At 44.1% G+C, this 22,748-nt stretch overlaps 1 protein-coding gene across 1 annotated transcript in view; it reads right to left on the bottom strand.

Annotated features, from left to right (window-relative positions):
* Nucleotides 1-22,748, bottom strand: part of EHF (ETS homologous factor) — a 40,514-nt gene that overhangs the window by 16,950 nt on the left and 816 nt on the right. Inside the window, exon 2 of the mRNA XM_004446852.5 lies at nt 3,290-3,386. Within this exon, the coding sequence (XP_004446909.1) occupies nt 3,290-3,383 (94 nt within the window). The 5' untranslated portion in view covers nt 3,384-3,386. The remainder of the gene's footprint in view (nt 1-3,289; nt 3,387-22,748) is intronic.

Here is a 22,748-nt window from a genome sequence, read left to right on the forward strand (position 1 = left end):
CAAAATTCAGACCATTCTCAACCAAAGCTAAGGCCTGAGATGAAGGTTATTTTTCCTTTGAATGCCTTTGCTTTCCCCCCAAAGTGGTCCAGCTTACTTATCTGCTATCTGTGCTGATAACCCCCACCCCACCCCATACTGATGATTATAGCTACTATGATGTCACTTCCCTGCTCAGTTACCCTCAGTAACTCCCCATTATCCACTGAAATTAGGTACAAAACTACCCAGCCAGGCCTGGAGGCTCTTCATGAACTAGTTAGTGTTCAAGTGACCTATGGCTTTTTGTCTTTCTTTTCTAGGATTTTCTTTCAGCCTAGTTTGTATTCTACCTACTGCTGCCTATTGAATTCCTATCCAGCTTTCAAACTCTAAGCACCCTATAAAGCCACCACCAATGCCCCTAACTTATCACCAGAGATTGTTCTCCTCTGAATCTCTGGAAGGTTTGCTTGGCATTTTTCTTAATGGCTTTGGCCTTGTTCTACTTTTCTTTACCGTCTGCTGTGTACTGTCTTATTGTCCTTTGTAAATTGTATGCTCAAGGGCATGCACTTCATCCTACTCCTCTTTTTATCTTCTATAAAACCTACCTCTGAGTCCTTGCCTTAGCATGTTCTCATGCTCATATATTTATTTAATGAAATATTTTGCTTTAGAAAAAAATAATACAGGAATCTAGAAGAGTCATGAGGTACATTCACAAGATGGTTAATTCAAATACCACTGAAGAGGTGTAGTTCGTTCAAGCCAATAAAGATTGCTAAACCTACTACATATATAAAGCACATCTATATATGTGACTCAAGATGACTTAAGACTGCATGATATATTCAGCTCCAAATCATGGGGCGATGGAAAGGGATGAGCCAGCCTCCAGAAGCATTTGACAGGTCTGAAAAAGCTTACAGTCCCCTTGAAAACAGAGGTCAAGGGGAGGAGCTATATCTAGGCAAGGTGAGGGGCAGGGACAAGGGGAAGGCACTATTGCAGCCCGCCCAGACTGAAGCAGGGGAAATCCAGCCCAACCAACTTTGCATACCTCAAACTCAAGGATGGACCAATAGAAGAAAATATCATGCAAGAAACCTTCCTAACTTTTTTCTTCAAGGTCAGGACTTCTCACACATTATTGTGAATATGAATCACCTGGGATCTTGTTAAATGCAGATTCTAGTTTGGTAGGTCCAGGGTGGGGATGGAGATTCTGCATTTCTAATAAGCTTCCAGGTTAAGCCAATGCCCTTGCTCTGTGAATACATTTTGAGTGACAAGGTGCTAAAACACTCAGGAAGGTTGGTTCCCATAATGCCCTAGGCCTACCCCTCAAGACCTACAGAGAAGAGCCTGGCACAGGGCACGTTCCCAACCCAATACCACCTTTGCACACCCACTCAGAATCCACCCACTGCTTCCAGACCTCAGAAACACTTACAACAGGAGGTCAAACTCATTTAGGGCATGAAGGTGACCACTTTGGCAATACCTGCCAACACAATATGTTGTACTGATTCTACCTCTTTGCCAAGCAAAAACAGCCCTAAATCCTCAACTTGGGGCCTGAAAGAGAAACCAACAGGTAGAACCAGGAGAGCTGGAAAAGTCTAGTCTAAAAATTTTGTTGTTTAGAAATATTCCCAAATGCACAAACATACGGAGCTTAGACTAAATGTTTCCATTCCCCCCCAATGTTTTGACATCTCACAAATATTGCTATTCAAGGGTAGGATTTACTTTTTTGTTGCTCTCCAAATCTTTGACCTTTTATCCTAAAATAATCATGTTGCTTTGATATGCAGCTCTGAGTTTGCAAATGAAAGACAACAACTCTCAATAACCCAACCACAGTCCTGGGATAATTTCTTCGCCAAACTTATTATGTTCTAGATAAAGCATAGTTCTTGATGTTGCATCCTGTTATAAGTTGGAAGAACCAGAGGGTTCTATCTGAAGTTTACTGGGGGAAACTCCATCCGCCCATAGGGCCCATACAATTCCTGAAGTTTCAGGAGAAACACTGAAAATCCTGTGAGTTCACTTCTTCTCTGTCATTCAACTGACCTTCACTTCCCCATCAACCATGCCCAGGAGTTGGGCCTTCTTTGGGGCCCCTGGAAGTTAAGAAATAAAAATTTTACCTGAATTCTATTTCCCACTAAACGCGTTTCCCCAACTTTCTCCAAAACACATAGGAGGAGTGCTTCCTTAATCTAGGTCCGGTTGTCTGGGATCCCAAGAAATGTCCAGTCTGAAATACCTTCCTTGTCAATTTAGAATCCTCCTTCCAGGTCTGCACAGGGAATCTGAGACTTGTAACAGAAGATGTACCTACTCAGAAAGGGCAGTGATTTGGTGGGATGGATGCTCTATGAAGGGAAGGTCCCCTGTTCAAGTTTTTATCTGTATTTGGCTAGAATTCTAAATTAAAAAGGCAGAGCTCCACATGGATCAGTGGTTGTTAGAGAAGTATAACTCTCCTATTATCCCATTGCTCCTGCTTCTCATCAACAGGCCATTTCCATTTTTCAAGGAAAGCAAGAGCCACAGACTCTCTTGCTCGAGGATTAGCAGTAGGTCTGGGCCTGGACCTTCAGTTTGATGCACTGCAGTCTGCCTAAACTGACTACGTTCACAATGTACTTGTCACTTGTGGTTTGGGGCTTCTGATTTGGCAACAACTTTATTCAATCCAGCTTCTACCATAAGCCACAGGCTCGATCACCAAATCCTCTGAAAGCTCCACTAATGGGCCCAGGATTATATCTAACCCCTTCCTCTAATCAATATATCTAGGTTAAAGCACTGAAGAAGAGCACGGGGCATCCTAACAAATCTCTTCTTCCTTTACAAAGGGAAGTCCCTGGGAGATTAAATAAAAAGGTTAAGCTGCTGTAGCCCTCTGCTCCCCAACCTCCATCCTTGTGTGTCCATGTGTGTGTGTACTCACACACACACAAACCCTCACACATATGTACCTTCTCTCCTTTCCTACCTTAGTATCCCAGCCAAACACTGTTAAAAGTTTCAACACGTGGCCTTCTCTTCAAACTGCCTCCAAAGCCTCTCCAAAAGCCTTGCACCTTGTATATTTGGAGATGATGGAAAAACTCAAATGGGCTTCTGTTTGAAGGCTGGGGACGTTGGGAGCTTTCCCCATTCCCCTGGTTCCCACACTCTCCGTTGCATAAGACCTGTACTTTTCAAACGTTAAGCTGGGAGAAGGAGCATAATTAAAGCAAGCAAAGAATCCCAGTGGGGAGTGACACTGACACCCACTTGGCCCCCTTACCATTGCAAGTGGGGTAGTTGTCTGTCCAGGCTGGCTGCTGGTGGAGGTTGTTGCTGGGGTTGAGATTCATTACACCACTTCCTTCCAGAATCATGATCTGTAAGGGGATCAAACAGCCCGTTCAGTCAGTGCCTGTTGGACAAGCGTCATTTGAGAGTGCAGATTGTAAAATCAATTCAGGAAGGAAAAAAAAAAGGAAAATTTGTCCTTCCACCTATTGCCTCCAAAACATGTTGCCACAGCCCTTTCAGTAAAAACAAAACTTACCAGCAATTAAAAATTTCCAGGTCCAATTTTCATATGCATGAGGCAAGTTTTTACAGCCACCCATTCATAAATGAATAATCTCTGATCAGGAATGAAGCAGGAGGAAAATGCGATACCTGCTCGCTGGGCGGGCTGGCCAGCATCCAAGAGTTTTACAAAAGTGAAAATGCCAAAGAGATTGTGTTTAAAGTGGAATTTCAATCAATGAAAATCCAAGCCAGTGGCGGCACAAGCCCAGCTCCGGTGTTGGACCTCTGACCGAAGCCAGGCATTCACCAGCCTCAACACACCCAAGCAGCCCCACACCCAGGCACACAGTGACAAGTTTCTTCAGTGCAGGTATTTGCCAGGGATGGGCTGGCCATCAGAGGGCCACAGCTGTATCTTAGCTAGAGTGCCTAAGGCATTTGGCTCTGTGATAACATGAGGAACCGACCCATTTCTCTCACAGGACACTGGACACTGCCCCTTTCCTTGCTGCCTGGTAAAAATCATGACCAGCTTGCCCCCTCCTTTTAGAGACCTGGAGGACACAACAGGTTCTGAAGCTGACCCCAAGGCAACTTTCTCAGTCTGGAGGAGCAGGAAGTAAAGGGCCCAGGAGAAAAACCTTTATCCCATGGTCCTATTTGTGTTTTCTAAACAGCGTAAATGTTTAATACTTTAAACGTACCCTCTTCAGTGCTCCAACATCTATAATGCCCCCTCTCCCAAGCCAGCAATGCCCCCACCCCCCATTCTCAGGCCAAAGCCCCTGGAGTATATTCAGTCATTCAAAGGAAGAGCACCGTGTTCCCAGGCTGTTGGACAGGACCCAGGGTCAGCTAAGGCAACTGGCGCTTTAGGAAACGGCGGGGTGGGGAGGGAAGTATAGCCTGTTGGAAGGGGATCATAGGGAGTTTTCTACCTGTTTTAGGGACATTTCATGTCCTCAGGGCGTTGCCCATGTCCAGGATTTAAATTGCCCACCCAGAGCAGTTCCAGCCTTCGAACCCCTTCCCCTAATTTAGCTGCTGTTCTTCTGGGACTGGATAGGGTCTGAGCAGAGAGAGGAGGGATCTGGGAAAGGCATAAAAATGTGTTCAAGTACTCCTCTATTCAACAAATATTTATCTCCCTTTAATGGGCTAGACACTGTTCTAGGTATTGAAGATTCAGCAGTGATTAAGAGTTGAATTATTCTGGCATTACTAGCATGGTCACCATTGTTGGTTAGTAAATAATTAGGCCTGGATCCAGCCTAAGGAGAAGGTGGAGAAGGAAGGACGGCCCTGCCACACCGTGACAGTGAAGATGGGAGAGAGAGCTGGCGCCACATGTAAGAGCTTTGGAGCCAGAAACAACTGCAGCTGATTCCAAGCTCTCTCACTTATTAATTTAGTGCTAACTCAGACAAGTTACTTCACCGCTCTGAGCCCCACTGTCCTCATATGCAAAATACCTCTGCGTATGTCGGTTAGAGGTTAAATGAGTCTCTATACCTCAAGCACTTGGCGCAAAGTAGGACACAATTACATGGAGAGTCGTCACCTCTTGGGATCACCTGAACCAGAAACAGAATCGGGCCTCAGTTTCCCCACCTAAAAATTTAGACAAAGAAAACCTCCCAGTCCCCGGAGCCAGTGGCTGGGGGGAGGCGTGGACATGGCCCTGATCTCTTGTTTGCTCAAGGCTGGGCTTGTTCCTTGCCAGCATTTGCTCAACCACAAGCTGTAGGAAGGTTACTGTTTAACCCTGGAAGGGCTGAAGCTCAGATCCCAGTTCATTTGCATGAGGGATTGAGGGACGGGCCCACAGACTCAGGAAAATGGGCAGAGAAAGGCCTCCCAGAAATTCTTTCATGCGGATTTGCCCCCAGGGCTGTTTCAAGGTAGCTGTTTCAGTGGGAGCAAGACTTGTCCAGGCCAACTGAGAGCTAGCCACCTCTGCGGCAGTCTCAGGGATTTCTTTCACTGTGTGTTTGTTGCCCAACAAGCAGGAGCAAAGTGGTATGGGGGTTAAGCCCCTAGGATTTGAGGCTGGGGAGATGTGGGTTCGGATCCCAGTTGCCCTGCTTACTATGCAGAACTTTGGGACTTTATAGTCTTTCTAGCCAAAGATTATCTGATTCCCACTGTTTTTGGAGAACGACCCCCAAAATCAAAGGATGGCGAGAATCAAATAAGGTCATGTAAGTAAGAGTTCAATAAATATCACAGTGAAGGCCATTTCTCCACTTGTGGTCAAATGCCTGCGAGCCCCTTTCCTTAGAGCAGGCATCATTTCTCACCCATGACCTTCTGGAAGATTCCAGAACTACTCATAACCCACAGAGAAGGTTTCGGGTCTGCGGGTCACCACTGCCCCTTCCCTGCCCACCGGCTGACCCGCAATCACTAGCACTGGTTCCTGCTGGCACCCCCTTTCCAAGGGAAAGCAGCCAGCTTGGTGAGGGGCCCTTTTTTTTCTTTTACAGGGCACATTGAATGCTTACTATCAGAAAAGAATTTACGTGGCTTAACCCTTAGTGAGTCAGAGTTCACTTGAGCTCACCGAGGCCTGTGAGGAAAGAAGGTCAGTGTCTCCAGCCCAGCAGGGAGGAGCTCGTCCTCGGGTGGGCACGACAGCCTGGGGGCAGTCTAGCAGAAGGGCCTTTGGACAAGCCACACCTCTCTGAGGCTCAGCTTTTCAGGTGTAGAATGAAGACATTTTACCCCCTAGCAACTTCACAAGATCATTGAGGAGATCAAGTGAGATAATGGGTAATAAAAGTGCCTTGAGAATTGTAAAAAGGAGTTATTATAACCAACTCACTCACACCCCCATATTCCAATATAGACTTTCTATGGTACATAGTGATTACTTTATGGAATGTATAAGTGAGCCTTTTAATTAAAGAGTAGGGGTCTTATTGAATGCTCTTCTTTAAGCTCCCTGCTTTACGTTCAGCATAGCTTTCAGTATTTCCTTTTTTAAAAATCAAATACCTATGTATCTTTTTAAAAAAGACACTAAGAAAAGGTGAAAAAAGAAAAAAAGAAAAAAAAATCATATATGTAAAGAAGAGGCTTTAGAATCTGAGAGACCTGTTAGACCCTGGCTCCATTTGCGAGGCATGTAACCTTGCGAATGTTCACCTTTCTTGAGCCTCAATTTCTTCCTTGGTTTAAGAAAAAAAAAAAAAAAAGGGAGACAGGGCCATATTGATTTCCTCTAAACCTCGGTGCTGTTTTGAAGGATAAAAAATATAGTAAGTTTGAAGGAGCCTAGTCCAGTCCTGGCACACCTGCCCTCAATAAAAATGCTTCCTTTCCTTTCTTTAGACATTCATTTTCAGGGTGTTTCTCTACCATATCATACTTCTTCCAGGACTGTGTCCTCAGCTCAGAGCCTAAGTAAGGGCGATTACACCCTGTGAATCAAAAGCAAGTTGGGAAACGACTTGCTTCACTCCACCTCCAGCTTGAGGACTACACAGACTTTCACACGCACCTAAGACTTTACACCTTTGTGCAGCAGTTTCAGAGACTGCCAGTTTTGGAGACAGTAGTTTGCTCTTTATTTGAAAAGAGGAGCTATACTAAAGTATAGACAAGTACCTCATGTCATCCTTCTAGCCTGGCCCCAATTGACCTTGAGCAGTGTCTCCTCCATAAATTAGGGGCCACCAACTAACCTGGCAGGGCTTGGCCAATGCAAACCCCAATTCTGCAAGGAGAAAGCACTGTGCTCTGCTGAGTAGCCACAACCCGAATCCCTGGTGGGAGAGACAGGCCACTCTTTGCTCCTCACTTTTTTTTTTTTTTTTTAAGCGGGTGATTTCAGATAAATGCCTGAGAGCAGACTGAGCCCCTTCCCACACTGCCCGAAGTGGCTTTGGACTTGGATCACTTCTGCACCACCCACACATGGGGACAACGCCCCCTCCACTGCACCCATCGCCCTCCTTGTCAGAGAAGCACGAGCCCAACCACCATCTTACTCTGGCTGGACTGAATGGGGGTAGGGGGCATCAAACACTTGGTCTGACCCTGAAGTTTAAGGGACCCTCACATTTTGGCTGCTGTCCGAGGACAAATTTGTGTAGAGAAGAGGTTGAGGCTGAGCCACAGGGAATCACCTCTACTGAAATCTGCATTGAAAGGACATGTATTCAGGGCTGTGAGGACCTTCAAACTCAGCCCAGCACTGCTGAGTTTCTCAGAGGACAGCTCTTAAGAGTAAGAGCCTGAGGGAAGCAGATGTGGCTCAAGCAATTGGGCTCCCATCTACTATATGGGAGGTCCAGGGTTTGATGCCCAGGGCCTCCTGGTGAAAGGCAAGCTGGCCCATGTGGCGAGCTGGCCTACGCAGAGTACTGCCCTGAGCAAGAGTGCTGCCCTGCGCAGGAGTGCTGGCCCACACAGAGAGCTGGTGCAGCAAGATGACACAATGAAAAGAGACAAGAGGAGAGACAAATAAGAGATGCAGCAGATCAGGGAGCTGAGGTGGCACAAGGGAATGATCGCCTCTCCCACTCCAGAAGGTCCCAGGATCAGTTCCCAGAGCTGCCTAATGAGCATACGAGTAGACACAGAAGAACACACAGCTAATGGACACAGAGAGCAGACAATGGTGGGGGAAGGGGTGGCAAAAAATCTTAAAAAAAAAGAGTAAGAGCTCAATAATTAGATGGTGAGGGCTGAAATTGTGGGTGGCTGGCCTGGTGATTTGGGGAAGTACTAGCCTCTATCAAGCCTCAGTTTCCCCATATGACAAAAAAGTAGAAATGGAGTTGATATGAAAAGTAAATGAGAAATGTAAAGTATCCAGAATATTATCACAAACATGGCAAATGCCCAGTAAAATTTGTCATTATGGCATTTGCCCATGTCTCTCTTTGAACTGTACTGGTTGCTTTGGGAAGATGCTTGGGGTAGGGGTGATCTCCTCAGAGGTAGGATAGTTTAGTGATTGAGATCCCAAGGCTTGGTTCAAATCCTGGCTTTGTCAACTGACAAATGGGGCAAGCTTTGACAAGTTATTTAACATCTCTGGGTCTCGGTTTACTAGTCTATAAAATGGAGATGACATTAAAAGGGTTGTTGAAAGACAAGATGAGATGATCTCTGTGAAATACTTAGAAAAGTGTTTGGCATATACTAAGTACATGATAAATGTAAGCTGATTTTTATAATAATGATAAGAATAGAACTCTTAGAGCTGTGGTTGTTTTGTTATAATTATTATTATTTTATTGAATTCCAAGGAGGAAATTGAGGGCCAAGTTCATTTCAAGTAAAACCTTGAACTTCTATTGTTTACACAATACTCTACTCTCCAACTCCAACTGGCTGGCACAGTCATGCCTAGGATGGGATTTCCTGTCTCCCTAGCCCCTATCCTGAGTGCTGCTCTGTGGCTGCACCATTACAGCTGAGCAATGCACAGCACGTCTCAAGCATGTCTGGGCCCCTGCTCACAGAAGCTGTGAATGCCCCTCTGGGCACTGTCCTGGCCCAGGGGACTGAAAGCCACCTGTGATAAGTGTCTCCTGCTCCCCATCTTCTCATCAGACACACTGTGCCCGAGGCTGTCAAGAGCAGTGGGGACAGAGGGGCTTTCCTCTGCAGGCTCCGCGTTCCCTCCCACCTTTGCACACCCGTACACTGTGGCTGACTTGTGGGGTATAGACAGACCTGGGAGAGAGCAGCATGTCTAAAATGGAAGCTCCCAGCAGAGTGTGGCCAGAAGGTTTCTCTATCCTGTACGATTCCTTAGCACAGGGAATGCTCAATAACTGCAAAGAAATGGGCTCAGGGATTTGGTCTAAGAGGGAGAGAAAAGCAAGGGGAAGGGGCTATCACAAACAGAGAGTACTCCCAGCAGAGATAAGTGCAGCCCAGCTTTGGGGCCTGCTCAACTGGGGGGAGGCTTTTCTTTTGTTCAGTGGTGGGGCTACTGCTGTAAAATAATAGGAACTATACTATACAGCTAGGGTTCATTGAACATTTAAAATGTGCCAGCTGTGTCCTAATAGATTTAGACGCATCATCTCAGTCAAAACTTACACACTCTACATAGTAGATTCTATTATTGTGTCCATTTAATAAAGGGCCTATCTGAGACTCAGAGGGGCTAGGTCACTTGCTCAAGGTCACACGGCTTAGCAAGAATTGAAACTAGAAGAGAATTCAACCTCAGGCCATCATGCCACAAACTCCAGGCTCTCACTTTCTACTGAGAAAGGGATGCTTTGAGAAGAAAATTGCTCTCATCTCTATCACCCCAACCTCATTCCATACATGGCCATAGCATTCTCCTGTCCCTCTTCTGCCTCACACCTTTATCAAGCTTCTCCAAGACTTTAAAATTCTCTATTTCAACCGCTCAGGGACCCTGACAGGACTGTCTTCCCCTTCACTGGAACAACCTGCTTCTCAACACGCCCAAGAGCTCCTTCAGGATGAAAGCAGAAAACTGCTTTCATTTTGCCACTTGTAAAATATGCTAAGGTAGGAAACATGTTAGTGACTCAAAAGCAGGGCCAGTTTTCTTTCTGATACTCTATTATCAGTCATTAAAACAGATCTTCTATGTGCTTACTATACACATACATGTATATACCAATATATGTATGCATGCAGATATACATACCTACATACAATACGTACATATATTCTCCCTATGACTCAAAAAAAGTAATTTTCATTTTTTATCTTGGGGGAATAAACACTGGTTCCTAATTATTTTTGCTTTACTTCAATTAGTCCTCAGGCCAAAAAGCATGGTTTACTGCTGCCACAAGATTGAAGATACACTGGGAGCAGATCTTAAGCAGAGCTTCATCCCCTACATTGCTATCTCCAGCCTCAGGGGACTGCAAGGCAAGGAGAAAACCACTGCCTGCCTGCTTCCCAACTCACTCCTTTATTCATTCCACCGCATCATCTCCCAAACCACCACAGAACTGACTGCCTTGTGAATATTTTTATTCCTCAGGACAGAGGAGCAATTAGGCATGTTAAATAATTACTTTTGTGATGACAGTGATATTCAGACCATTCTCAGTCCTTAATCAAAGTTATCAGCTGGTGGACTTACAGCATTTGCCCTAAGGATGTTGCAACAGCTTACTGACTTCCTGTGTCAATATGTCTGCCATTTCAAAAACAACTGTTCTCAAGCAGGAGAAAAGGAAATTCATGTACACTCTACATCTAACTGATTGTGATACAGGCAATAATTCATGCTTTTACAAATGAATAAAACTGTGACTCAAGTTTGGGAAGGTATGTGATCTCTTGGGATTACATCACAGATAATGTCATACCCTCAAAGACTGACATTTCATGCTCCTAGTGCAACATCTCAAGTATTATTCCTGGACTTTCAGGCATTTTCATGATCGACGATGCAGTGTTAGGAGGCCAAGTCTGGATCCATTACAGGTAGGCTTTATTGAATGTAAGCTATTTGGAAATATACATATCATACTGATCTTTATCAGTCCTGGTGCCAGACCCAGACAAGAGACAGATGTTGACAGCAGACAGGCACCAAAGTTGATCAGAAGATTACCTTAGATGATCCCTGGGGCCTTTATCAACCCCATTCAGGCATAACTAATGAAGACAAATAGGGCAAGCCTGGGATCTTAAAAGGCCACAGAGACTTTCAACACCTCAACAGATGCTAGAGCACTCTCCTTCTACCAAAAACCACATCTACACATGGGTTTTATATTTTGCAAGTGCCACATCCTGTGAAAACTGTCCATTGATCTCTAGAGATCTGTGGACATCATGGGTCTTTATGAAGTCTTTCTTGTACTTATGCTGGACTGGAATTTAAAGAAATCTTTGTAGAAGAGTCGAGGTTGGGAGACACAAGATAGCTCAGAGAAGGTCTGAGAGATTCCATTCTTGTCCTTTTACTCTCTCTGTCAGCAGCTAGAGCAGGAAAAGTGCTGCATCCTGGCAAGGCCGTGCTAGGCCTCTGGCAACTCAGAAAAGGGCTCACCATTTTTCCCACCACCCCTAAGCCTCAGACTCTGTCTCTTCACTATGTCCCTTTCTCTATTCTAAAACAAAATGATCATAAGGTAGAGTAAATAAGGTGTAGCAAAAAAACAGACCTCACTCTTATTATAACCATAGGTCTTTGAAAAGATGCAAGTAAGACTGGAATGCCCAGGATTACTCTCATGAAGCTATTCTGCCATTTGGCTGAAGAGGCCATAGGAGTGTTTCTGAAATTTGGTCTATCAACCACCTGTACCATCATCCTTGAGGAGGACTTAAACTTGATGGTTCCCAGGGTCCCACCCCAGACCCTTGAATCAGACTCTGCATTTCTAAAAATCTTCTTAATGAATCCTTACATGCTCACTCGCACAGGTGGGAATTCCTGCTCTCTAGACTGATCTACTTGCCCCTCTTCAATTTCCCACCCCAAGATAACTAACTCCAGGAGATACAAGCCCAGAGGGAAATGCCCACTAAATTTGAGGGAACCCTTATAAAATCAGAGACAAAAGAAGCAATCTAGAGAATTCAAGCTCAAATCCATCTGTGGAGAATCTATTTCTATATTATTCACCAACTTGAAATAAGACAGTTCCTAATGCTCAGTATCACCAAATTGTTGACTTAAACGATGTTTGGCTTTTTATGAACATGAATTTCTGCAGGTCAATGAACAATGAACAAATGAACAAATCTGGCCTCAGAACACAGCATTTGCAGAGGGTCTCTAAGACAGTTACTTCCATCTAGAGAACCTTAGATCTCCACACCAGCTGAGTCCCACAAGCTTAGTCCTTAAAAAGATTACCGAACCATTCTGTTTTGGGGACTCACATCCAAGAAAATTGGTGTCTTGCCCTTTAGAAAAGAGATATGATCATCCAGAAATGCTTGTCCAGTTATTACAAATATTTATTCATCTCCTCAATTAATATATATTTATTGAATGCCTACCAGATGCTGGTTCCTAAGCCAGGTGCTGGAAACACAACAAAGCAAAACACAGACCCAGCCCTGCCTCCATGGGCTATTCCGCAAGGACACTGCTTCCAAACAAAAGCAGCTCTTTCCAAAGTCATCTCAGCTCATTCCCCGCCTCCTGGTGGGAATGGAAATGGAACAAGAGCAGAGAAAGCCAGGCAACCTGTTACAGCGTATGGAGACAACCAACCTTGAAAAGAACTTCAACTAAGTTTTAAAGCAGGACAATCCCCCTTCTCTCCGGCAAGCCCTTCACGGAAAACCCTTACTAAGACATGGAGTTGGCAGGCAGGATAATGCCCCTGCGTTTCCCAAAGCAGCCTCAGCCAAAACTGATCTCCACTTAGGGCAGAATAAAGCAGTTCGTTGTCTGGAAGGTTGAATGTCTCTCCCCGAGACAATGGTGTGTTTATGTGTCAGAGGGTTAGGAGCAGGTTGTTAACACAAAACCCACCGTAAACAGAGCTGGTAATTCAGTTTCTGGCAGGGGCTTCTGTTATCTTCGGAATACCTCCCAGAGGGGATAAGCCCTACCTTTTCATTTGAGTTGGCAGCAGAGTTATTTTTTTGCACCTGTTGCTCTGCTCCGATAACAACGCAGTTAAGCATTGATTTGTTGGAAAATAAACAGAAAAAAGCAAAGAAAGGCATCTGCCCGAACAGCCTGAGCTGGTTTGACTGAGCATTCATGCCAATTTGTTTTTCCTATAAAAATTAAAGAAAACCCTGTGCTTTCAGTTTGGATGGGACCCTCCCACTTGTTCAGAATAAAGTGAGGTATCGAAGAGGCCAGCCAGCGTTGGCAGGGCCAAGAAGCCAGAAGACACTGTACTTTTCCATTGGCTGGTTCTGTGAGGGCACTCAGGGGTGTCCAAGATCTGCAGAGTGACATGGCCAGCCTCCAGCCAGCCCAGGTTCAGATCACGAATCAGATTAACAAGGGCAGAGAAGGGGCTGTTAGGATATGATCAAACCCTAAACCAAACTCCCAAATGGTTGAATTCCAAAAGTCAATATGATTTAAAGGACTAGGTGTGGTCCATGGGTTACCTACTAAAGTGGAGATTCAGCATGCCTGAATCTCAGGCTAGCCTTTCCCACAAACTTCCTATGTCCAGCCCTGGGCAGAGAGCATAATTTAATTGCCCCCAGGCCTTCGGCCATCGGGGAATTGAGGCTACTTCATACCCACCTCAGATGCAGGCTGTGTAGACTCACTCATGTCCTGCCAAGTGACTTAAGGTCTCAGGTCACAAAAGGCTGGAGAGGTTCAAGGTGTAATTTCCACATTAATCCAAGCATTATCGCACTCTCATTTCTCATTAGTTTGCCAATATCACATGATGGGCTCAGACCAAAAAAGGGCCACAAAGAGCTAAACAAATCACTCAAATGGAGAGCATGACAACACTAATTAAGCAATGGCATCACCACCCAGTCCTCAACATACACAGTCAGAGGAAGTCTCTTCATATGTCTTTGTGCACTTTGGAGAAGAAAGAACTTGGGCAATATGCAATATTCCCCCAGGTAACCACTTCCCCCAGCTTTTCCTTGGCCAGGGCCTTCATTACCATCAGATCACTGGCCTAAAAGGGGAGTCACAGCAGTGGAGAAATGCCGTGGAAACATCACTTCTCAAGAAGCGTTGAGAACAGGGTGTTCCAACAGGGGAGGGATATGGCTGGCTGAGCATTTCCAAGCATTCTTGTCATGAGCAGGGCAGGGAGTGGAGTGTCTCAGAACCAAATTGGGCAGCCAGAAAAATAAAAGATTTAACAACACCCTGAGATGACTGAAAAATAAATAAGACCAACTGCACAAGAATGCAGGAAGGGTAGAGGGAGGCAAGAAAAGGGGATTGGAGCCTGGGAGAGGTTGGAATGGACTGAGACAATGGATTTGGCCAGTTAGAGTTTCAAGGTTCCTCCCAGGAAAAGACCAAGATGTTCAAGCCAAGAACAAGCCAACAGACAACATTTTGGGACTTCACAGACTGTATAATTATAAAACAACAACAAAAACCATGACGGTGATGATAGTTCATGTTTTTTAACATTTTCAATGTGCTAGGAATTGAGCAAGGTTTACATTAATCAACTCATGTCATCATCTCAATAGTCCTAAATACTGGTACTAATATTAGGCCCATTTCACAGATAAGGAGGCACAGAGAGATTTAGCAACTTACCCAAATATGCAGGGCTAATAAATGGACTGGCGATATTACAGTAAGTATACTGGACATGGGGAGAAGAGCTATATAATTCTTTATAGCTTCAAAAATGGATCTTTGTTATTTCTAAAGAGAAGGAGGATGTCCCTTAGGATCTCATACTTTTAATTTGAAAGTTGGGATCCTTTAAGTACAACTCCTCTGGGAATAGGAAGCATCATAACCATTCTTGTGCCATAATATGAAAGTTCCCCTTTAGTGTACATCAGTCTAGATGCTATGGGAACACCAATTCATGGCCACTCAAATCCACCCATCAAAATGACAGTCCAGCCTCCTGATAAAAGCATTAAATTGACTCAGGAGTTGGGCTTGGCTGCCTGAAACCACCTCAGATGTGCTAGCCATGATAAAAGAGCAATAAGAACAATCAGAAAAAAATTGTGAAAAATTAAGAGAAAATTATGGCTCTTCGGAAGAGCACCCGGATGTCTGAGTAGCCACACATTGGTCTTGATGACACAGTTGTTTGTGTTGTGGACGTGACACCTACTAGAGAAGACCTATGGGTGTGTCACTGAGGGAGCCTGAATTCCACCCTTCAGACAAAGAAATCTAGGAAGATTCTCCACCTCTCCCACCATCACCATATCTACCACCCAGTTTCAAACCAGTTTTTAAATATTTAGCCTTAAGCAAGGACTCAAAAAGATACTTGTACACCAATGTTCATAGCAGCATTTTTCACAATGGCCAAAAGATGGAAGCAGTCCAAATGTCCGTCAGCAGATGAATAGATAAACAAAATGTGGTATGTATGTATGTATATGATAGAACATTATTCAGTCACAAAAAGGAATGAAGTTCTGATACAAGCAACAACACAGGTGAACCTTGAAAACATACCGTTGGGTGAGATAAACCAGATGAAAAGGACAAATGTTGTATGATTTCACTTACATGAAATACCTAGAATATGCAAATTCATAGAGGCAGAAAGTAAATTACAGGTTACCGGAGAATGGGGGTAGGGAAGGAAGAGTTAGTGCTTAATGGGTACAGAGTTTCTGTTTCTAGTGATGAAAAAGTTTCAGTAACGGGTGGTGATGATAATAGTACAACACTGGGAATGTAATTAATACCTCTGAATTGTGTATGCGAAAGTGATTAAATGGTAAATTTTATGTTGTATATGTTATCACAATAAAAATTTTAAAAATAAAATGGAAAGGAAAAGCAAAAATAAAAAAACCAACTTAGTCCTAAAACACAGAATCTCTAAAGGCTTACTCCATTATAATATATTGAACTTAAGGAAGTAAGACAATCCCTGAATTTTCTCACAAATTAGAGGATCTCCTCTTTAGAAGAAGTTGGCATTTCTTTTTGTACAGACAGTCATTAAATGACAGTAGGCAAGAAAGCCAAGTTCCCTTTGAGTGCCTTCCTACAGGAACAACAGGCTCTCAGTGCACCTGGTTTTACTTTCCCTACCGAAACAGCCCTGCTCCACTTCCCTGGTTCACGCTGGTCTACGCAGCAAGCCCTCTGGAAAATGACAAATGGAAAGACCCCACCAGCAAGGCAAGCAACTGTCTACCAGAAAAGTTTTCCAAAGGAATCCTGACCTCTTCTAGCTGATCACTCAGCCCCTCCTCCAGCTGCTTTGGGAGGAATCCTTGGTGCTCAAATAAAATGATAATTCTTGCCAACTCAGAAACTACATCTTCCCTCCCCAACAGGCCTCAGCTTCCCACCAGATTTCAGTTAGATGAGCAAGAGAAGAATGAGTGACTGCTGTCCACAGAGACTTCCCAGGTGGCCGGCATCACCCTTGTCTCTTATTTGAACAATTTCACCACATTCAGACACAGGACTGACTATGTCATTTGCAGGGCTCAGTGCGAAAAAGGGAGAATTTCCAGGCAGGGACAGCAGAGCATTACATCAAATATGGGCCTTTCTAAGCTTGGGACCCTGTGTGGCTGCCCAGGCCCATGAAGCTGGCCCTGTCCAGAGAGTCACCACACATCAGCCTTCCTGGGTGCTGATGATCCATCGCCATGGGGAATGGGGAGAACTTGTCTGTCTTTGCCCTCTATTGACTTCATAAGGTGGTTGGGAGGACTCAACAAAATATGACATGGCTCACATCTGGAAAAGTATCTGGCTTACAGCAAGCGCTCCACATATTTTAGCGATCGTTACCTTCATAATCATCACAACCATCATCCTTATGCCAAGCTCCCTCTACACCTCCAAGGCTACCCATAGACAAGAAGAGAAGACAGGAAGGACATATTTCATTTATCAGCAGAGGCTGTCCAGAAGTCAGCTCGTTGGCCCTGTGCAAGAGAATCCTATAAATCAAGAGTTCTTAACCTTCTATTTATAGCCTGAACTCCTTTTTCATTCAGGTGAGGCCCATGCACCCCCTTCTCAAAATAATGTTTTTAAATGCACAAAGTAAAATTAATAAGGTTAGGAAGGAAATTTATATTGAAATTAAAGTATCAAAATATTTTTAAATAAATGTGATGTGATTTTTAAATAAATGTAATAATATATGTGCTCCTTTATTAACATATTAAATAAGAAGATCTAGTGCACATCTAATAACCTCAATGAGGTCAAACTAGTGAGGAAAGTCAGTAATTTTTAAAGACATTTGCAACAAGTGGGATGCAATACGGAAATGTTTATAATTTTTCTTGATGACAAAGTCATATTACAACTAATACGACTGTGGAGTTTTTTGTCACATTCATACAAAAAATGTTAAATTTTAGTTAGAGGTTAGCAAAAAAAACAGAGATGTAATTCTTTTACTTCCAAGTTCACAGACCTCTAGAATTCTACCCATGGCCACCAAGAGACTCTTAGACCCCAGGTTAGGAAGACTTGCTGTTTTATTAACAGCAAGGACTGCTTGTTAAACTCAAATAGCCTCTAGAACCACCTCCATGTAGCTAGAAAACTCATCCGTACAATATACCAGGAGGGAGACTTTCAGAAAGTCTTGACAAAATAACTAAGTAAGAATTTCTTCGAAGGCCCGAGGATGCCTAGGGTAGTACCTTCAGCAACAGTGGTCAGTAGACATCTGGAGACACTACAAGGATTTTAGGAGCGGGCGGTGGTGTATGAAGCTGCTGGTGGTTGTGTCAGCTGTCTGAGGGGGTGAACTTTTTCTGGAGGCCCCTACATCTCTACTTGCCAAGCTTCAAGACACAGCTGTGTACCTGCTCCAGGTCTTCCCAGGTACCCCATGGCTTATGGTTTGCCTACTCAAGACAAGGCTCCATTTGGAAGTTCCCATTAGCATAGTTTATCCCATCTCCCCATTGCCCACCTCCCCCAGGGTAAATCCTGTTGCATTTCCTTCCCAAGGCTATAGTGCAGAACCAACAATCATCACCATGAAAAACAAAATCTCAGAGATCCCACTCCAATCCAGTGGAGACTGCCCGAAAACACCCAATTTAAGAATTTATCCTCAACTTCCATTCCACAAATTAATATTTATTCACTCACGCACACATCCAGGCACTTCCCCATTCTTCATCTAGTTTAATCCTTACAACAATTCTCTGAAGAAGGTTTTATCAAGCCCATTTTCCAGATGAAGAAATTTAGAGTCTAGAACTTAAGTAGCTCATCCAAAATCTCGAAGCCACCCAGTGGCAGAGTCAAATTTGAACTCAAGTATTCCAACTATAAATCCAGTGCTCTTTGCACCACTTCCCAGTTGTTCTAGACAACACAAAGGCATAGCCTCCTGTCCCTCAGGCACATCGGCAGCCACAGTCTACCCTTCATCAATATTCCTCACCCCATAGTCTTCTGGACAGTGAGTCAGGTGGAAGGTAGTTTGGGCTCCCTGATTTTCCAAGTGGACATGGTTGAGGCAGAGGCTGAATTGAGGATGGAATCAAAAGCCCACAGTGAAGAGAAAACAAGCCTTGTCAATAGTTACATGCAGGCAGAACTGAAGACAGCCCTCACCTCTCAGAACCCTCTCACCTCCTCAACTGAAACACATCGTCACCCCTGACTGAAGATGCTTTCAGAGGTTCCTAAAGGGGTCCTGGAAAATCTCTCTGCAGTGACTGTATTCTCCAAGCACCATTGTCATGTATAAAATATAGAAGGCACTCTTCTGACCCCAAAAGAGACTCAGCCAACTTTTGGAAGAAGTTTGCATCAGGCCAAGAAGGGGCTGGCAGGGTGAGTAAAATTTCTCAAATCCACAATTAGGCCAATCAGAACTGAGCCCTCAAGATGGTTTATTTTGTGTCTATGACATAAAGTAAGGAGGAAATGGCAGAATCTGAAATTTTAAGCTCACACAATTGTAACATAAAAGTAAGTGTGCAAGTAGACAAGGTCATACAAAAGTAAAAATAGGTTGTTACTATTTTCTACTTCCAAGTTCACAAGTTATAAAATACTGGGGTTAATGATGTGGCCTCATAGGCTAATAATTAAAGCATTACAGCAGACGTTTGGCTCTGTTTTGGCTTTGGCTTTGTTTTTACCAGAAGCCTTCTTTTGAATGTACCTTTGCTGGCCATATGTTTAACAAATGAGCAAGTAGCCTTAATAAAGATCAAGATACCTTGAGAAAGGAGTGAGGGAGGCTCTGGGCCTAGGTGTGGGGGAGATTGGAGGAGGAGAGATAATGCAAATCCAGTGCGCCCGAGCAAGGAGCCCAGCCCCGTAAAACAAATCAAAGATGGAGTGTGGTTGGGTGCTAGCGAAATCAGTTTTCAAAGGCTGTTTTACAGGGTGTCTCTTTTTAAACAAGGCAAATTAAAACCCTGGGAGCCTCTTTAAGTGGGCCACCCTGCTTGACCCTTTTGCAGGTTCTGGTTATCCCAGATCCAGAGGTCAGGGCTCTGGAAACACCAGGACTTCCGGGTTGGACCGCCCAGTGGCGGGGCCAGCCGAGCCCCTCTAAGGATTAACCATAGAAGCTGCCACAGGAGAGCCCCTAACTCAAGAGAACTCAGTCAAGTGAGCTCATCAGCACCATACAAAGGGAATGGACTCAGTGAGCGCCAGAAGGTTCACCTTCCAGCTGGCCGCTTTGGTGTTTTATAGAAGATGCCCACTCATATACACTAACTGTTCCTTGTGGTCATGGGAACATCAGCTTCATCCGCATCTATACTCCCACCAGCTTTGGAACTATGAGACAAATTGATAAAGATGAGGTGGAAGTTGTGAAGGGAGTAGATTCTCACTCCCGTAATAAAGGCTCCAGGTACCTCAACTAGATATCTCCCTTGACTCAAACTCTGAAGACCCCCAGGAATGCCATTTAAGGACCTGTCTCGTCCTTAGGAGGCCATCTCCCACCTCAGGCCCAACTTTCCTGGAATCAGGCCCAATCTTCTGACCTATAGGCAGAGTTGTTTCTCCAGTTCATCAGAGCCATAGACAATTGGAACTGGGCTTTAAAAATTATCCAGGTTCAAAGCCATCTTTGTACCAATGAGGAAACTAAAGCCCAGAGAGGTGGAGCATGCTGCTCTAGGTCACACAGATTTGGCAAGGCTAGAAAGTCAGGTGTCCTGACTGCCAGGCCCGGCATTGCTATTACTCCAAACTGCCTTCCCCACTCTGGGCTCCAATCACCAAAACCCTGAGACTGAAATTCTCCAGCAAAGATGTTGGATGCAATATCAGTTTTTTTCTCTGCAGTCCAATACAGTGTTTATCAAATAACTCTATAGGAATACCTGGCAAGTTCTACACCAGCATACCCTCGCTTCTTGACATCAATGTCATTTGGCTTAAAAATACCCCCCACCCTAGTTTGGGTGGTTGCGGGCCATTCTCATCACTGCGCTGTTCCACTGGCCCTTTAAAACCCAGTCCAATTGAAATGAACATAACAAAACATCACATATTTTTTATAAGAAAGCACAATCACCTCCTCCTTCGAAGAAAGCATATTACTTTAAATAGAATTATTAAAAATTAGATAAGAGGATTTTAAAGAAACTTAATGATCTGACCCCTCCCCTCAGTTATTCAGCCACAGGATAAAGAGAGCCCAGGAAGATGTGGCTGCCTTCCTGCCCCTGTCGCTACAGGACAATCCTCAGCTTGGTTCCAGCTTACCCAAGCTGCAGGCCACCGCGCTTCATTCAGTTGCCCACTAACAAAGCCAGGGTAGAATGAGTGGTCCCTGAACACCAAGCCTGCAGAGCAGTCACCGCCTCCCGACCAGGGCCGGACTCAGACAGGAGTGGCTGTCACTTCAGCTCTACCAGAAAGGCATCTTAACCAGAGAAGAGGGCTGAGACCGCAACAACACGATGTTGCTGAAAATCAGGTTCCCACTTTCTACTCGGTTCCTTAAAACCGTGGCAGTGCTTCTCAAGGGTGTTAGCAGGGCCTCCCCTCATGTTCTTGGTATCCACCCCACCCCCTCCTCCAGAGGTCTTTGAAAATCACATCTGTTTGGAAAGCCTTAGAAATGTCTGTGCTGCAGCAAAGGGACACGACTGCATGGCTTTCCACAACTTGTAAAGGTCTATATGTCTGTCCTTGAAGTTGTGACATTGAACCGGATTCTTAAGCTGGGCTTTCAGAAAAGCAAGGTGGTCTAAGGAAAACAAGGCAATGCTAAAATTCCCTGATTCAGAGGGGTTGGGGGAGAGGGTTGAGGAGAAAATAAAACAGTGCCAGACTCCAGAAAGCGAAATTTTGCTTCCTAAAAGTGAACTTTGGCCAAAAGCACGCACATTCGGATATGATTTTCTTCCAGTTTCCAATTAGCTAATTGAATGCAGTTGAGTAAGTAGTTCAACCTCTCTGTTCCCATTTTGTCTCAGCCCCTCCAGGAGTCAAAAAGATATTGCAAAGAGCATCTGGATAAAGTTGGTAAATTAATGGAAGCACTTTAGCACCACTATAAGCACGGACTTGGGAAGTCAAATGTAGGACTTCTCAGAGGTCCAGAGAGGCTGAAAGCACTCCCATTTCTAAGAGCTCAAAATATATTAATAAAAGAAAAACTATCTAAAGAGAGTTGCTTGAATTTAACAAATAGATCCTTTTAATGCAAAACAACAAATAACAATTGAATTTGAGGACTTTTATAAATAGGAGGACTGTATCGAATGATTTGCGCTATCCACAACCACCCTAAAATATCCTAACATCACCATCTCAAAGAGTAACACGAGAATTTGCAGCAGAGCTACTCCCTCAAAGTTACTTTCTTTGAAAATGTTTCTGTAAAAACATTTGGGAAAGAAGGAGAAGGCTGTCCTCCACAATTTATTATATTACGAATGTGATCACAGACTTCCAGACTTCCAAATGACCCTCGTTTCATGGTCAATTGTTGTTTTTCAAATCTATCTATATGAGCCATTAGCTCGTGGTATGGAAATGGCCCCACATGAGAAGAAGTTGGATTGATGGGCTATCTCACAGCTCTCAGAATTCTAGGTCTCAAAAAGAGGACTAGGTAAGCCTTTTGCAAACTCCAAACACAGCTATTAAAACATTCTTAACCATCTCTTAAGAGCCTTTTAAAATAGTTCTCTTATCCATGAAGTTCTTCCTACTAACATGCCTTCGTCTCTCCAGTTGGAAATTGACCTGAGTGGAATTAGCACATGGCTAATCATGACCCCAACTGCTCCTTTACACATTGAAAGGCTCTGTCTGAACACTTATCTTCATATCCAGGCTGACAAAACCAATTCCTGAATGAAACTTTCCATCAGAGAGTTCTAAGAATTCAAACACTCTCTTTCTCCACAGGTCAGGACAGATAACCAGTAGAATCTCCTGTGAACTTGGACTCACAGAATCTTAGGCTTTGTCAGAAAAATACATCTACTCCCACAGGCATGTGCTAAGTCTTAGCAAGACAGATGGTAAAATGTGACCTTCCCACCTTGGTGCTGTTATATACCAACAAGAAGATTACTTCCCACTGTTTCCAGTTCTGTACACACTGAGGCCAACACTTCTCCATGGTGTCCAAACAAAATCAAAGAGTCCCTGTTAGAAGGTATGTGTTGCT

This window comes from Dasypus novemcinctus, chromosome 10 (genome assembly GCF_030445035.2).
Source record: "Dasypus novemcinctus isolate mDasNov1 chromosome 10, mDasNov1.1.hap2, whole genome shotgun sequence".
Classification (NCBI taxonomy): Eukaryota; Metazoa; Chordata; class Mammalia; order Cingulata; family Dasypodidae; genus Dasypus; species Dasypus novemcinctus.